General features: G+C 42.2%; 1 protein-coding gene across 20 annotated transcripts in view; it reads right to left on the bottom strand.

Annotated features, from left to right (window-relative positions):
* Positions 1–657: 657 nt before the first annotated feature.
* SNRPC (small nuclear ribonucleoprotein polypeptide C) overlaps positions 658–17,534 on the bottom strand; it is a 73,111-nt gene continuing 56,234 nt past the window's right edge. For 14 of the 20 annotated variants that reach the window (XR_011388701.1, XR_011388700.1, XR_011388707.1 and 11 more), the window contains 6 exons: positions 16,359–16,686; positions 15,984–16,026; positions 8,792–8,900; positions 4,854–4,943; positions 3,591–3,695; positions 658–1,012 (listed from right to left, as the gene is read on the bottom strand). Coding sequence is in view for 9 of the 20 variants with exons in the window: in XM_070074178.1 (XP_069930279.1) it covers positions 888–1,012; positions 3,591–3,695; positions 4,854–4,943; positions 8,792–8,900; positions 15,984–16,026; positions 16,359–16,366 (480 nt within the window). In the remaining 11 variants the exon portion in view is untranslated. Of the gene's footprint in view, positions 1,013–1,459; positions 1,517–3,590; positions 3,696–4,853; positions 4,944–8,791; positions 8,901–15,983; positions 16,027–16,358; positions 16,687–17,534 lie in introns of all 20 variants that reach the window. The other 6 variants (XR_011388708.1, XR_011388703.1, XR_011388702.1 and 3 more) reach the window with 2 other exon arrangements.

A 17,534-nucleotide genomic window follows, 5' to 3' on the forward strand; every position in this document is an offset into this window, starting at 1 on the left:
TAGGCCCTAGGATACAGATAATGTATTTCTGATAGATGTTGCCAAATTTCTGTTCCCAGATGGTATAACAATTTTCAATCCTACTTACAATGTCAAAAGATTAAGTTTTATACTTCACTAAATATGAATAGGGACAAAGGCTTACTTCTAGATGATTCCCTGAAAATACCACACTTTCACAGCCTGCTGCTGAAACAAATAGCATTCTAATGACTTTCATACCAAGGAAATTGAGAGTAATTTCACTATTTCTTCAGAGGTTTTCAGACTATGTGAAGCCAAAAAGGAGAAGAGAAAGAAGCTGATATTAAAGCAATTCTTGCCATTCTTAGCTGACACGTACACAACATATTTTTCCCTTACTTCAACATAAAAGTCTTAAAGTGTTCAACTTATTACACAGCATTATTCATGTGAGAAATTACTGTGCTGTTTATTATTTTTACCCACAAAAGCTCTACGACTGTTAGATTTACCTAAGTCCTACACAGGAGAACCTTACTAAATAAAGGTAGGTGTCCAAAGGGATTCAATCTAAGAGCAAAGAATCTCACACAGAGACAAGCTGAAAATGGAATGAGTTGGAGAAACACAACTGGAAGGTTTCATCTCTATATAATACAGAAAGAATACAAAGGGGAAGAAAAAAGAAACACCTTTTTTAACTAAAAGAGTTGACAATTTTATTTTCACATTTCACAATACAAATGAAAACTGCACTTTTTGAAATCCTATTTCCCCCCAAAACTATTCTTTCTTTGATAAGAAGGGGGAGCAAGTCTTCTTTGTCATGCTGTTAGAAAACACCCAGAGTCACAGCACCATGATCTCCTGGTGAAGCAGAACAAGCGATACAGAACTGCTAGGAAGAGGCCTCCCCTCTCTCCTTATCTGTCCGGCCGAGTCATTCCTGGACGAGTGGGCACCATCATGGGACGGGCAGGAGGTCTCATCATTGGGGGCCCCGGCATCATTGGCATATGGCCTCCCATGGGTGGCCTCATTCCAGGAGCTGCAGGACGAAACAAAGAAAAAATGGGGAATAAAAATGAGGAAAATAGTATTTATGAGAGAATCTGATGGGGTTTCTAATTAAAAATTTTAAAAGAAGCCCCCCCCCTGCAAAATGCTGGAAAAAAAAAAAAGACACACTTGACAGTAGAAATGCAACAAATTCATCACATCTGTAAATTACTTGGACATTCTCAAACAAAAAACAAAAAGTTCAACACAAGAACCATGTGGGAATCATAATCTAAGGATGGTAAGGGGAAAACTATAAATAAACTGCTTCCAAGAAATCACCAGGGACTCTAGTTCCCTAAACTGCCCTCTCCTCTCACTCAGGGAAGTTCACAGCTAGTCACATGTTACTTAGTCAGCTCTTTTAACCAGTTATATCCACCATGTAACCAGGAGCTAGTTCATGAATGTACACAGGCACAGAGGACAATCTTACCACTAAGCGTTTGTTCGGAGTTGTAGGAAAGGTGAGCAGGAGGCCCATGCTGAGAACCTGTTAGTAACCATACTTAGCTCAAGTCAAGAAAAATAATAGCAAGAATGTGATAACAATTAACACACACAAAACTTTGACTTTCCTAATGCATTTTAGAAACTATTAATGAATTTTTTTAAAGTGTTCCATCAATAAACCAACCAAATTGACAAGCCAGGGAGGAAAAGACAAGCGGCAGGGTAGAGGAGGAGCACAGGAAGCTACCGTGGGACGGACAAAGCTCTACTTTTTCAGCAGGGTGGTGGGTTCACAGACATTCGCTTCATTATTATGCTGCAATTTTCATCCTACATATACTTTGTTAAATACCAAATTTCACCTAATTATTTATAATCATTTGCAGGAAATGGTTGAAAACTATACTCAAAGATGAATACAGCCTTATCACCAAAAGTGAAACGCAAAGCTATACAAAGATTATTTTTTTAAGATCAATTTCAAAAGGAACAGAGAAAAGTACTAAATTTCTAAAATATCACATAGAGGCCTATGCTTTACACACCTATATTCAAGTATTTATTAGAGGAACAGATTTAAACCAAATATTAAAAACTGGGTGCCTAAAATCATGTTTTCTTTGGTTTCTAGAACAAATTTGAATCAGTTGCTGACTTTGGAGTTTCATATGGAAATCGAAATTACTTTTTTTTAACTCTTTATTATGGAAAGGTTCAAACTTAGAAAAAAAAACGGTAAACCAGAGTCTAATGAACATCCATGTATCCATTATCCAGGTTCAATAATCACCCACCCACAGCCAATGTTTCATATCTGTACTCCCCGTCCTTTCCTATCCTACCCAACCCCTCCCCCAACTACACAATTATTTTTAACACAAATCCTACAATCTTATTTTATGCAGGCTGAACAGAAAAACTTAAACACAATCAGCAACACCAAGTCTGCTCTCAAATGTCAAACACGGGCTAAAGCCGAGTTCCAGAACCCTTCTTTAGATGTGTCATGCATTCCCCATTCAACCCCTACTAATTCCTCCAAGAAATTTGAATTTGTTCCCTGGATTTAAGAATGCCAAAGGCATCTAAACCACTCTGACTGTGTTCTGGGCTCACAGGCCAGGAAGGCAGGTATTCTCTTTAGCTTCTCATTCCCATCCTTCTCAACGCTTCACTGAACACTTCTGGCTACGAAGCTACTCTAACATTTTGCACATTGTCTTTCCAGTTGAATTGTAGGCATCAGACACATCTGGTCCTAAACCACATTAAGTCAGTGGTCTTTATTACTCTCATTACATAAATTTATTCTTCTGTTAAGCTAATAGGATGTAAAAAGAGAATTGTAAACTATGAAAACTTGATACTTGGGAATACTCGGGCAAATCATTCCCTCAAAATGCTCACAAATTTAGTAGACAAAATGACCATAAAAGATTGGAACTAGTCTGCATCACAAGACCCCTAACCACCTCAAAAAAAAAAATTAAAGTGGGTAAAGGATGCATTATGGTTATGGTTTATGCAAGAAATACATGATGTCCCAAGCAGCAGAATCATTCTCACAACGAAGGTCCTACCCATTTATCAGAAAGACTTACAAATCCATGAATATTTATGCTTACATTAAAATAAAATGTCTGAAGTATAAGAATTTTCTTTTTCCTCAATCAAAAACCAATCACCAAGCCCAACACCTAGTTTATACTGATTTGGATTAGTCAACCTGCAAGATTAAATCAGCAACAGGAAGCATTTCTGTTCCAAATCAAAACCTAGAAAATATCTCTACTCTTTCTCCCACCCCACCCCAAGTGGAACAAGTTCATCCACCACTCTCTTTATTATAAATGGCCCAAAGTCAGGATAAGGCAAGGAAACAGGTGGGAGGGGGGAAAAAAGAAAAACAAGGCAGCCACATCACATCTTGCTTTTAGTAGCACAAGTTCATTGGATACCATCCAATTACACTGATAAACCAAGTATTTTTCCTTTGTCATTAAAGACTGATCAAAATTTGATTTGTTACATTTAGATGGTTAGTTAAGAAATCCATTTAACTGGAAAACTAAAGCACAATGCAGCATCCTAGAAACAAAGCCATTCAAACTCACCAGGTCCCACTGGCATCATCCCAGGAGGAGGAGGGCCCATCATTGGCATCATGGGAGGGCCTCCCATATGGGGTGCAGGCATCATACCAGGGCGAGGAGGACCCGCTGAAACACAGAATGGAGCCCGTGGTTAAAGTTTCTTATATGATAATTTTCTCTTCCTAATGACACCAATGTGATCTCTTGACCTTGTTCAAATTCTAAAACAGTGGACCTCTTATGTTTCCTTTTGTTACAGTAGACCCACAGAAATCACATGCAGGAAAACCTCAGTTACTTTGTGACTGAAAAGCAAGAACAAGCCTGCCTAAATAGAAGTATAAAATGAAGTCAGGCTCCCCAGGTTAAAAAAAAACTAAATTTAAGATAATTTAGCTGGAAAATAAGGAAGATGGATTTATCTATAGAGCTCTTGACAAAAAGGTTTAAATATTTTTTGGTATTACAGAGAAACTCTGACAGTACCATTTATAATTGCAAAAATTTGGAACAACTTTAATATTTAAAATAAGAAAATGGTGAGGCATACAATCAAATACTCAAAAAACAGACAATTTTGCTATAAAAAATAATGGAGACGAGTCAGTCATGGTGGAGTAGGACACAGAAGTAACTTAGGAGTTGTTGTATACCAAGGCCTAACCAGGTCACAGGATGGCAGGATCCTAGAAGGGGTCATTAGTGATCCATCTGTGTTACTGATTACCGACAGCCTACTTCTCTATCTGTATATCCACGATTACTTACAAGACTGAGTTTAGGTGTCTCCAATCTGAACTATCCCAGGAGAGCCAAGGAACTTATGCCTTAGTACTCAAACTCCTGTCCGACATGCATAAACCACAAACCTTCCTTGAGTTGAGGAAGCCCCTGAAGGACTCCACTTTCAACTACCTAATTCTTAGTTTCATACAGTATACACATTGACATCAGATGGGTTAGAAAATAGGGAGGAGTGAGGAGTTTATCAAAAATAATTTAACATGTTCAACAACACCTGTTCATGTACCAGCTCATCTAATCACAGGTTCATTCTGAGCCTTCCATCTGAATTTGTCTCAGACCCATACTTGGGATGTCACAAATACATTATCTTAGTAACAATGCAATCAAAAGTTAACTATTTAAAAAGTTATACCACTAAAATTGTTTTCTATCACTGTATGTTCATTCACCAAGCATTTGATAGACAACTGTGAGATGATCTGCCAATCAAAGGAGAATTTGCCCAGTCACACCTCTTCCGATAAAAACTTTACTTACGGAGACTGGGGGGAGGTGGGATCATCGCTCCTGCAGGAGGAGGAGCAGAGAATGGAGTAGGCGGTATCTTTCCTTGTTGAAATGCAGCCGCTTTGGAGAAGGAAAAAACAACAATGAAAACACACTCAATAACCCATTTACTAAAATAACCACTTCTTGTTAAATCTTAAATAATTCCAATTACTTTACTTTAGCAAGTAATCTAAAGTTATTACATTATGGCTTTTTAAAATAAATTTAAGATATTCATCAGTTGAAACTGCAATCAAGGGGCTGGTGTTGTAGTGCAGCAGGATAGGCCTCTGCCTGCAATGTCAGCATCCATATGGGAACCAGCTGGAGTCCTGGCTGCTCCACTAGCTCCCTGCTAATGCGCCTGGGAAAACAGTGGCAGACGGGCCAAGTACTTGGGTCCCTGTACCCATGTAGGATACCTAGATGGAGTTCCTGGCTCTTAGTTTCAGCCAAGACCAGCCCCAGCCACTGTGGACATTTGGGGAGTGAACCAAGAGATGAAAGATACCTATCTCTCCTTCTTTCTCTGTAATTCTCTTTTCAAATAAATAAATAAATCTTTCAGTAAATAAATAAAATCGCAATTAATTGGATTACTGATTTAGGCTTTCAGGTTTTTTTCCCAAAGATAATTAAATTTCTTTTTCTTTCTTTTTTTGTTTTTAAAGATTTGTTTATTTAAGGGCCGGCATTGTGGCACAGTAGGCTAAGCCTCCACCTGTGGCACTGGCATCCCATATGGGTACCAGTTTGTGTCCCAGCTGCTCCTCCCCCAATCCAGCTCTCTGCTATGGCCCATGAAAGCAGTAGAAGATGGCTTAAGTCCTTGGGCCCCTGCACCCACAGGGGAGACCCAGAAGAAGCTCTGACTCCTGGCTTTGGATCAGCCTGAGCTCGGCTGTTTTGGCCATTTGATGAGTGAACCAGCTGATGGAAGAACTTTCTCTCTGTCTCTTCCTCTTTTTGTAGTAACTCTACCTCTCAAATAAACAAAACCTTTTTTTAAAAAAAGTAATTTATCAAAAAAAAAATTGTTTATTTGAATTTAAAGGCAGAGTTACAGAAAGAGGAAGAAAGAGACACAGAGAGAGAGATTTTCCATTCATTGGTTCACTCCCCAAATAGCCACAACAGCCAGAGCTGGGCCTACCTGAAGCCAGGAGCCAGTGGCTTCCTCCAGGTCTTCCATGAGGGTGCAGGGCCCCAAGCACCTGGGTCATCTTCCACTGCTTCCTCAGGCATATCAGCACAGAGTGGGAATGGAAGTGGAGCAACCAGGGCTCAAACAGGCACCCATATGGGACGCCAGTGCCGCTCCAGCTATGCCCCAGTGCAGGCCCCTGATGTAGGTTTTCAAAGCTATTTTTACTTAGTATTTATTTCTATGGCTAAAACAATTATGTGAGATTCAAGTGAAAATTTCCTACTTATCAACATCCTTTACCAAGTGGAAGCAGGTTTTTGTTTTGTTTTGTTTTGGAGAAGTTACAGAGAGAGGGAGAGACAAAGAGAAAGGTCTTCCTTTCACTGGTTCCCTCCCCAAATGGCTACAACAGCCAAGCTCAGGCCAATCCAAAGCCAGGAGCCAGGAGCTCCTTCCACGTCTTCCTTATGGGTGCAGGGGCCCAAGGACTTGGCCCCACTACTTTCCTAGGCCATTAGCAGAGAGCTGGATCAGAAGAGGAGCAGTCAAGACATGAACCAATGCCCATATGGAATGCTGGCGTCACAGGCAGAGGCTTATTAGCCTACTACGCCATAGAACCAGCCCACCTTTAATCTTTAAATGTAGTTTATAACTAATTGAAGATGTTCACAGTTTTGTTTGAAAAATTTGCAATGCATGCCCAAAGACCAGACTTATCACATTTCTACCTCTCTCCTATTTATGCTGTCCTAGGTCAAAACAAGGAAATCATTCTGGTTTTCCAGTTCTGCAACTGATGCACTAACTAGGAGACTCCTGTCCTGAAGATTAACATCACATCGCACTCAGAAAAAATATAATGCAATCAACTTTTAATTCTTTCAGACAATATGCAGCACAGTGAAAATAAAAGAAACAGAGGATCATCTCTATATGGCTTTAGAATCACAAATAAATGTTAAAATGTATAGTTACAAAGTCTACTGAAGTAAGCCCTTCCCAATTCAATGTTCTCTGCAGCCTACCCTATTACCCTATTCCAATCCCAAAAGTGCAAAGGAGGTCAAATCACTCAGGTCAATCACAGATAATTCACAGAGATTAAATCCAAAATGATGCCATAAAATGCAGATGTATAAACAGTTATCCATATGCTTCTGAATAAAGCCTGTGTGTTCTATCAGAGATCATATCCAAATAAGGACCTTTCTTTTCTTCTTTTCTAAGATTTATTTACATGAAAGAGTTACAGAGAAATAAAGGTCTTCCATCCACTGGTTCACTCCCCAGATGGCCACAACGGCAAGAGCTGAGCCAATCCGAACCTAGGAACCAGGAGCTTTTTCAGAGTCTCCCAGGTGAGTGTGGAGGTCCAAGCACCTGGGCCATCTTCCACTGCGTCTCCAGGCACAATAGCAGCGAGCTGGATCGGAAGTGGAGCAGCCAGGACTCGAACTGGTGACCATAAGTGCTGTAGGCCAGGGCATTAACCCACTGTGCCACAGCAACAGCCCCAAATAAGGACTTGTCTAATCAAAAAGGCACTCACTTTCCCCCATGATCGAATCTAGCTCCCAATTTCAATGCAGACCCTGGGAAGCAGTAGGTAACAGTTCAAGTGGTTGGATCCCTGCCACCCATGTTGGGGACCTAGACAGTGAGTTCCCAGCTCCTGGCTTGGCCTGGCCCAGCTTCAGCCATTGTTGCCATCTGAGGGGTGAACCAGTGGATGAGAGCTCTACCTGCCTATCTGTCTGCTCTCTTTGCCTCTCTTTCTGTCCCTTGAACAAATCATTTTCCCCCCAAATTCACTCAGTCCACATTTGCCTACCAGCTCTGAATACAATGAATCAGAAAGCCTATGCTGGGGTCAGTGTGGTGGCAAAGCAGGTTAGGTCAACGCCGGCATCCTGTATGGGCACTGGTTTGCTTCCCTGCTGCTTTACTACCAGTCCAGCTCCCTGCTGATGGTCTGTGAAAAGCAGCAAAGATAGCCCACACGTTTGGGCTTCTGCCACTCAACATGGAAAACCCAGATAAACCTCCTGGCTCCTGGCTTTGGTCTGGCTGAGCCCTGTCTATGGAGGTCATCTGGGGAGTGAACCAGCAGATGGATGATCTGTCTCTCCCTCTCTTTAACTCTTTCAAATAAATTAATTAATCTTAAAAAAAAAAAAAAAAAAAACTGTGTTTCAAATACACCAGCACTATCTATAAAGTAAAACTGCAACATCTCCTTTTATCAGTGTCTTCAACCCAACCAGCTGGAACAAAAACGTTACTAATTTTCAAAATGGGCATGACATAAACATGAAGCCTCCAAAATATAACCATACTATTATCAGTTAGTCTGTTTGACTAGTTCTCTGTCAGGATTTCAAAAAAGCAATCCAAATGAAACCTTTCAAATGATTCCAACCCACCCTTTACCTTTTCCTATTAAAACAGGAAAATACTTCTAAAAACCATGCATTACTACAAAGGAGGTCTTATATAAACGTGCTAAAAAGTCCAGCCCATGTCAAAAGAAAAGTACTAGGCAACTCTATTCTCTACCTCCCCTCCCAGTCCAACCAACACCTGATTGCTTTATTCTCAATAATTAATATTAATGTGTCCCAATATCCCTGGGAAACCAATGACCTTGCACTTCTTCCATTCACTATGGCCAGATGCCCTATTTATCATTCAGAATGAGCTGCTTTTGTGAAAACCAACACAGACAGGGATAAGAAAGAATGAGATCATGCTACCACAACAAGAGACTGAAACATACTTGTTTTGTCGATCAGGCTCTGAGCCTGCTCTTCCATCCATTTCTGATAGTAGTCTTTCACATTCTCTTTGTGCTTCCTACCACTGCAGTGCGTCTTTCTCACAGATGGCTGCAAAACACAAAGGTCATATCAGAAACAGGAACAAGTTTCAAATACTATAAAGTTTATAAAGCCTTACTCTTATATAAATAGTCTGGCCAGCTTCAGTAGCTTTATCTGGCTGCTGCAGCATCACTCATAAACACCATCCAGTAAGACACTGTAGTAATTCATCTACTATATTATCAACACCAGGGGTCAGCAAACTATGGCCTGTAAGCCAGTCAGCTATTTTTATAAAAAATATATAAATATATAGAGAGAACAAAGAGACATTCGTTTACACACACACACACACACACACACACACACACATATATGTGGGGAGCAACTCGGACTAGACTAAGTTACTGGAATTAAGACTTATTCTATGCATCTGCTCTCCCACAATATGGCGCTGGGAGAGAAGAAAACAGCTTCTACGCAGCTGCCTCTTGCCAACTTGAGTGCTGACCTCCAGGAGCTGATCCTGCTCCTGATTGGAGGAGAGCAGCGTACTCGGCGTGTGGGCAGCCGAGTTAGGATTGGCAGAGGAGGACTATAAAGGAGGAGAGAGACGGCATGCACCAGGAACATCTAAGGGGAACACCTGTGCAGCCCCCGAGAGAGCCGGCCGGCGGTGTGCCGCTCCCCCGCGGAAGTGGGGAAAAGCAGCAGGGGGAACCGCCCTTCCACGGAGGTGGAAGGGACAGTAGCCAACCCGGGAAGAACCAGCAGCAAACCCGGGGAGGGCCGAGCAGACGAAAGAACAGCGCAGGGTCCTGTGTCGTTCCTCCACGAAGACGGGGAGCGACAATATAGATGTGTGTACATATATATATTTTCTCTGTACCATGGCAGACTTCAGTAATTCCACCAAAGACTGTGTTCTCTATGTCCACAAACTTGAAATAATCACAATTTGTTACTTCAAGAAAAAGTTTGCAAACCCATAATTTAGAACATTAGTATCTTTAGAAATTAGTATCATTTCAATGCCCTTTCAGAGGTTATTCCAAGGCCAAATAATATCATTTACATACTTTTTAAAACTCCATGAGAAAATGTTCTTTCAAAGAACTATGATCCTAGAACAAATCACCCACAGCCCTGTCTCTAGCCTACTAGTCCTTTTGCTCAATAGCTTTATTAATATATAATTGACATACAATAAGTGCATTTTTAACTTTTTTTGAAAAAACAATCTATTTGAAAGGCAGACAGGTATCTTTCATCCATTGTTTCACTCACCAAATGACTACAACAGCTGGGACTTGGCCAGGCCAAAGCCAAGAGGCCAGAATTCATTTTAGATCTCCCATGAGGGTGGCAGAGACCCAAGCACTTAGTCAATACCTGCTGCCTCCCACAGTATGCATTAGCAGGAAGCTGGATCAGAAACAGAGCCAGGACTCAAACCCAGGGACTCTAATGGATGAATCTCAAACATGTGCTAAGAAAAGAGGTGAGACACACAAACAGTCTATATTTCATTTCCTTTTTTTTCTTTTCTTTTTCTAAGAGTCTATACTTCCACTGTAAGATTCTCCTTATGGAAAGATTTAAAACCAGCAGTACTCATTTATTAATAAAAACCTGATCAATTAAGGCCACAGACACAAGGAGACTAACTGCAAAGAGATACAAGGGAATTTTCTAGAATGATAACATTCTTTTTTCCTCTTTTTTTTTTTTTTTTTTTGACAGGCAGAGTGGACAGGGAGAGAGAGAGACAGAGAGAAAGGTTTTCCTTTTGCCATTGGTTCACCCCCAATGGCTGCTGCAGCCGGCGCACCACGCTGATCCAATGGCAGGAGCCAGGTGCTTCTCCTGGTCTCCCATGCAGGTGCAGGGCCCAAAGACTTGGGCCATCCTCCACTGCACTCCCAGGCCACAGCAGAGAGCTGGCCTGGAAGAGGAGCAACCGGAACAGAATCCAGCACCCCGACCAGGACTAGAACCCAGTGTGCTGGCGCCACAGGTGGAGGATTAGCCTATTGAGCAGCGGCGCCCACCTAGAATGATAACATTCTAAATCTTGAGAAACACACCAAGGTGCAATCATCTGACAAATCATCAAATTGCTGGCTTAAAATCTGCATTTAATTGACTATAAATTATAATTCAATAAAATTGGTGGAAAAAATCACAAAGTAATTATCTTCTATTTATGTTTAAAGCATTCTCTGAAAACACACAGCTGGTGCTGCCATTTAGCTGTCTGTCCCTGTGTATCTGTGTCTTTTGTCTGTTTGCCTCTCAAAAATTGTTTTAAAATAAAAACTTTTAAAAAACAGGTAGCTCATATGCAGTAACCAAGGCCAGGAACTCAAATGCTACCAGATGCCCCTCACTGCTGCCAGAACTACAAATTACAGGCAACCCACTCCTCACATGACTGACTCAACAGCAGTAGCTCTGACTACCGTCAATCAATCAGATAGGGTCTTCTCACAGTCTATATTTCAAAATACTGCTCAAGGACAGGTTCCTGGCACAGTAATTAAGATGCCACTTTGGGCTGGCACCAGGGCTCTCACTAGGCTAATCCTCCACCTGCGGCACCGGTACTCCAGGTTCTAGTCCAGGTTGGGGCACCGGATTCTGTCCTCTTTCAGTCCAGCTCTCTGCTGTGGCCCGGGAAGGCAGTGGAGGATGGCCCAGGTCCTTGGGCCCTGCACCCACATGGGAGACCAGGAGGAAGCACCTGGCTCCTGATTGGCACAGCGCGCCAGCCATAGCGGCCATTTGTGGGGCGAACCAACGGAAAAAAAGAAGACCTTTCTCTCTGTCTCTCTTTCACGGTCTAACTCTGCCTGTCAAAAAAAAAAAAAAAAAGATGCCACTTTGAACACTCACATCCCCTATCAGAGTGCCTAGATTTGAGTCCTGCTTCTGCTTCTGGTCTAGCTTCCTGCTAATGCAAACCCTGAGAAGCAACCAGTACTTGGGTCCCTGCCAGTGAAGCAGAATGAGTTCCAGGCTCCTGGCTATTCCAGACATTCTGGGGAATAAACCAGCAGATGAACGATCTCTCTTTCAAATAAATAAAAATCCAAAATATTACTCCCTGTTTCCCAAACCACTTACACAAATACAACGATACTTTAAGACAAAAAGAGATAACAAAATCATGCCTAAGTACCAATCAAAATCCAAAAATTACTGTACTAAAAGTTTTCCCTGTTTCTTTTCTTTTCTTTTCTTTTTTTCTTTTTTTTTTTCATTAGAAAGGCAGACTGGGGCGAGTGTTCTGACATGGCAGGTTAAGCAGCCACCTACAACACCAGCATATCATACAGACATGGGTTCGAGTTCCAGCTCTTCCACTTCCAATCCAGCTCTCTGCTAACGTGTCTGGTAAAGCAGTAGAAGATGGCCCAAGTGCTTGAGCCCCTCCACCCACATGGGAGACACAGATGAAGCTCCTGGCTCTGGACCGGCCCAGCTCTGACTGTTTCAGCCATTTAGGGAATGAACCAGCAGATGGAAGATCTTTGTCTCTACCTCTTTCTCTGTAACTCTTTCAAATAAATAAATGAATCTTAGAAAAAAAAAAAAAAAAGATAGGCAAGCAGGCAGATCAATAGAGAGGGAGAGACAGAGTTCTTCCATCTGCTGGTTCATTACCCAAACGGCTGCAATGGCTGGGGCTAGGCCAAGTGTTCAAACACTTATCAAAGCCTCCCAGGTAGGTGGCAATGCTCAAGCATTTGAGCCATTTCCACTGCTTTCCCAGGCACATTAGCAGGGAGCTGGATCAGAAGCAGAGCAGCTAGGCCTCAAATGAGGTGGCTTAACCCACTATACAACACAGCATCACTACTAAATGTTTTTATAAATTTCAAAGTCCACTAAACGGAACTGCTACAATCACTATGGAAATTTTCTGTTTTTTCAAGAAACCATTTTAGAAAAAATATTTTTTAAAGATTTTATTTATTTGAGAGGTAGAGTTATTAAAGAGAGAGAGGGAGAGACAGAGAGAAAAGTCTTCCATCTGCTGGTTCACTCCCCAAATGGTCCCAATGGCCGTAGCTGAGCCAATCCAACGCCAGGAGCCAGGAGTTTCTTTCGGGTCCCCCACGCAGGTGCAGGGGCCCAACCAGTTGAGCCATCTTCCACTGCTTTCCCAGGCCATAAGCAGAGAGCTTGATTAGAAAAGGAGCAACCAGTATATGAACTGGTATTCATGTGGGATGCTGGTGCCACAAGCAGAAGCTTAACATACTACACCAAAACACCGGCCCCAATTTTAAAACAATATTAACAAGTTTTCTGACACTTCCCATAAAGAGACACTTATTATAAAAATAGTTTTCAATTATCTGACATCTGGCATTACCAAGATGTCAGTACATGAAAATATAATACCAAAGGGCTGCATTTGACCTAGCAACTAAACTGCCAGCTGCGATGCAGGTGCAGTGCCTGGGTTCAAGTCCCAGCTCCACTCCCAATTCCAGCTTCTTGCTAATGTGTATACCCTGGAAGTAGCAGGTGATGACTCAAGTAGTTGGATCCCTGCTACCCATCTGGGAGATCTGCTTGAGTTCCCAGCTTTGGCCTCACTCAGCCAAAAGGTATTTAGAGTGAAGTAAATGGAGCTCTCTGCATCTGTCTCATTTCCTCTCACAAATAAAATTTGTTTATTATTTATATATATATGTGTGTATATATACACACACACACACACACATATATATATAAACAAAACACCTCAAAAATAGAAAGAGATAGCTCCCTCACTAAGAATTTCAGAAAATTATGACTAGGAGTTTTACCTAGAGGGGGTTAGTGACAAAAAAAGAAAAAAGAAAAAAAAAGCCTGTGCCGCGGCTCAATAGGCTAATCCTCCGCCTGCGGTGCCAGCACCCTGGGTTCTAGTCCAGGTCAGGGTGCCAGGTTCTGCCCCGGTTGCCCCTCTTCCAGGCCAGCTCTCTGCTATGGCCCAGGAGTGCAGTGGAGGATGGCCCAAGGGCTTGGGCCCTGCACCCCATGGGAGACCAGGAAAAGCACCTGGTTCCTGGCTTCAGATCACAGCGGTGCGCCGGCCGCAGTGGCCATTGGAGGGTAAACCAACGGCAAAGGAAGACCTTCCTCTCTCTCTCACTGTCCACTCTGCCTGTCAAAAAAATAAAAATTAAAAAAAATTTTTTAATTAAAAAAAAAAGAAAATCAGGCATGCTTTTCAAGTTGTGAGCTTTACCATCAAAGGTGGCTACCTCTTTGATGGAACACCACTTTTATTTGAAAGAATGATTAAGAAACAAACTATTTAAGGGTACTCTAAAAAGCTCATGGAAGATGGAATTAAAAGATTTATTTTTTAATTTTAAAAGTTATTTTATTTATTTGAAAGGCAAAGAGAGCAAACAAGAGAACTTCCAACCACTGTTTCACTCCCCAAATGCCCTAAACAACCAGGACTGGGCCAAGCCAAAACAAGGAGCTGGTACCTTAACCTGGGTATCCCATGTGGGTGTCAGAGACCCAAATACCTGGGCCACTCCCTTAGGCTTCTCAGGGTGTACCGTAGCAGAAAGCAGAAATTGGAAGCAGAGCCAGGACTTAAACCCAGGCACTCTGATACGGGATGTGTGTCCTGACCAACATCTTAACCACTTTACATACCCATAAAAAGCTGTATTTATTTTGACACAAAACATTTTTAAAATCCAGACATACAAGTACTTGGACTTCTCACAAATGGATGAAGTGAGCCTGTCACATCAAGGAAAGCAACTGATTGTATTTGTTACCAATAATAAAATTTGAACTTTGAAGCAAAAATTGCAATTTTAGAAAATCTGCCACCATAAGTTTGGCAATTGCTCAGTACTTAGTTCTAATTGGATTGTAGCACTAATGAATGTGAATTTTTAATACTATATAAATGTACTGGAAGACCTGTATGACACAGTGAAACAATATTTTCCAAATGACCAATGTATGTTTCAGAATCACACACTGTTAAACGTCCTTTAAAGAGCAACACAGATTACTGAATTTCACTGAAACAGCATGAAAAGTTTGACACAGTTTAAGGCTGCACACTGCCACTGACCATGTACGGAGTTTTAGTGCAGTAATCTAAAAGTACTGAAGGACACCTACGATTATCTAAAGACTATTAAAGGCTGATGCTGCAGCACAGATAAAGCTGCTGCAGCAACATCAGCTTCCTGTTTTAGCACTGGTTCCAGTCTCACCTGCTCTGCTTCCCATCCAGCTCCCTGCTAATACACCTGGGGAATCAGTGGAAGATGGCCCAAGTGCTTGGGCCCTGCCACCCAGATGTGAGACCCAGATGGAGCTCCAAGCTCATGGCTTCAGCTCAGCCCAGCCACGGCTGTTGCAGCTACTTGGGCAGGGAATCAGCAGGTGAAAGATCTCTCTCTCTGTTGATCTGTCTTTAAAATAATAAATTTTTTTTCTTAATTTAACCCAGTAATTTTTAAGACTGTAAAGGGGCCCTGGAACCAAAATGTCTGCTACCTTCTAGAATCATTAGCTTTGGAATTAGACTGCCTGGACTCACCTTCCAGCTCTGTACAATTCTCTGGCTTTGTGACACCAGTAGTTTTTAGCCATCCTCTACCTCAGCCTCCTCCCTCACAGGATTATATGAGCGTTAAGTGATACCTGGAAAATATCTGCAACACTGCCTCACAAAAAAAAAAGAAAAAAAACCACTCACTCTTAACTGCTGCAGTCATCTGCTAGTTTTCAGGCAAAGTACTCTGGCTCGAGTCAAGGCATTTCTTTTCATTTTAATCAAACATTTGAGTAACCTGACAGAGCCAAATATTTTATCTTTATGGACACTCTCCAGGAATTTTTAATTTTTTTTTATCTTCAAACCTGCTAAAGCTTTATTATTTTGGGTCTCCAATGAAAATATACTGACTGCTGGAAAACTAACTCTTGCAAATGTCCTCAACTTATGAATATCGTCCCAAGATGGAGGGGGCGGAATAAAACATCTCCAATTATTTTCTCCAAGCAGTAGGCCTTAAAACCTCGGCAGACTCAAACTCGCAATCTACAAAAAATATGATTTAATTATTGCACATACGACGTTTTCAAACTACGAAAAGACACGATACTTACGGAATCATGGGTGAGGTACGTATCGCAGTAGTCACAGTAAAACCTGAAAAGAGGTGGAAGATAGATGACAAGCAGTCACCCGCAGAAGCGCCATTAACTAAGAGTAAAAAACAAACAAAAGAAACGCACCCCGACCTACTGAGGCCTCGGAGGTGTCAAACAAAGCGTCCAGAGAGAAAGCAGAGATTTGTTGTTGTCTTAAGCGGGTCGACCGCCACCCTAAAAACGCTATCCAGAGCTCCGGCCCCTACTACCCTCCCCGCTCCCAGATCCGCTCTACCCCCGAGGCTTTCAAGAATCAGGACACGAGCTCCGCTCTCCCACAGGACCACCAACATCCACCGCGACCACCCTCAAATTTCACACCCCACTCACTTGGGCATGTTGCTCTGCAGGCCGTTGGCCACTCCGTTCCGCCCCGCCGCCCGGAAATGACGCACACAACGAGCGCCGTCGCCTCGGAAATACGAAACAGCCGCAACCGCTTCAGAAGTCCTCGCGGGCTGCAGCCGAGTGAGAGGCGGGGCTTCTCTTTCTCTCCGTCACCTATTGGTAGGCGGAAATGGCGGGTGCTACGGGACCCTACGAGGCTCAAAACTCGCCCATTTAATTCTGACTCTTGATACTTCCGGAAATACGTGATTCTTTTCGTTGGGCGGCTACCTAATTAGCTTCTGCTGTGTGACAGGAGCCACTATAAATGCTGAAAAAACAGTGAACAAAGCAGACAAAAATCCTTGTATTCATGAAATTGATACTTTATTGGATAAGACATAATAAAAGCGATATGTATTAGGTTAGATGGACCAAAGTACTAAGGGAGAAAAATGAAACAGGTAAGGGATAAGTTCAACTTTAAAGACACAGAATGCTTATCGAGGAGGTGACAAGTGAGAAATGATAATTTCTTAAAGCAATAAGGCCAAGTGCAAACCGCTTTACTTACAGTGTTTGAGTCCCTTTAAGCCCAGGGAATATAGTAGAATACCCAGTTTTTTATTTTTTAATAAATCTTATTATTTATCTATTTGAGAGGCAAAGTTACAGACGGAGGGAGAGACAGAGAGAGGGGTCTTCCATCTGCTGGCTCACTCTGCTGGAGCTGGGCCAATCAGAAGCCAGGATCCAGGAGCTTCTTCCCTGGATGCAGGGGCCCAAGGACTTGGGCCATCTTCCACTGCTTTCCCAGGCCATAGCAGAGAGCTGTAGCGGAAGAAGAGCAGCCGGGATTCAAACTTGCGTCCATATGGGATGCAGGCACTGCAGGCGGCGGTTTTACCCGCTACCCTGCAGTATCAACTGCAAGTATCCGGGTTTTAAGTCCCGTCGGCTTGCTTACTAGCTGTGCTGCTTGGGCAAGTTGGTCTTTCTGAGCCTCAGTTTTCTCATCTGAAGAGTATGGGTAATAATTCTTACTCGTGTAAGCAGATGGAAGAATGAAATATGAACACGCTTGTAAAGTGTTTAGTGAAATGTTTGTATGTACTAAACCTTCCACAAGTGGTAGCTATTAAATAGAAAAAATGATGGAAGTACATTCTCTAAAGATGT

The sequence above is a fragment of the Oryctolagus cuniculus genome, chromosome 5 (assembly GCF_964237555.1).
Source record: "Oryctolagus cuniculus chromosome 5, mOryCun1.1, whole genome shotgun sequence".
Taxonomy (NCBI): domain Eukaryota; kingdom Metazoa; phylum Chordata; class Mammalia; order Lagomorpha; family Leporidae; genus Oryctolagus; species Oryctolagus cuniculus.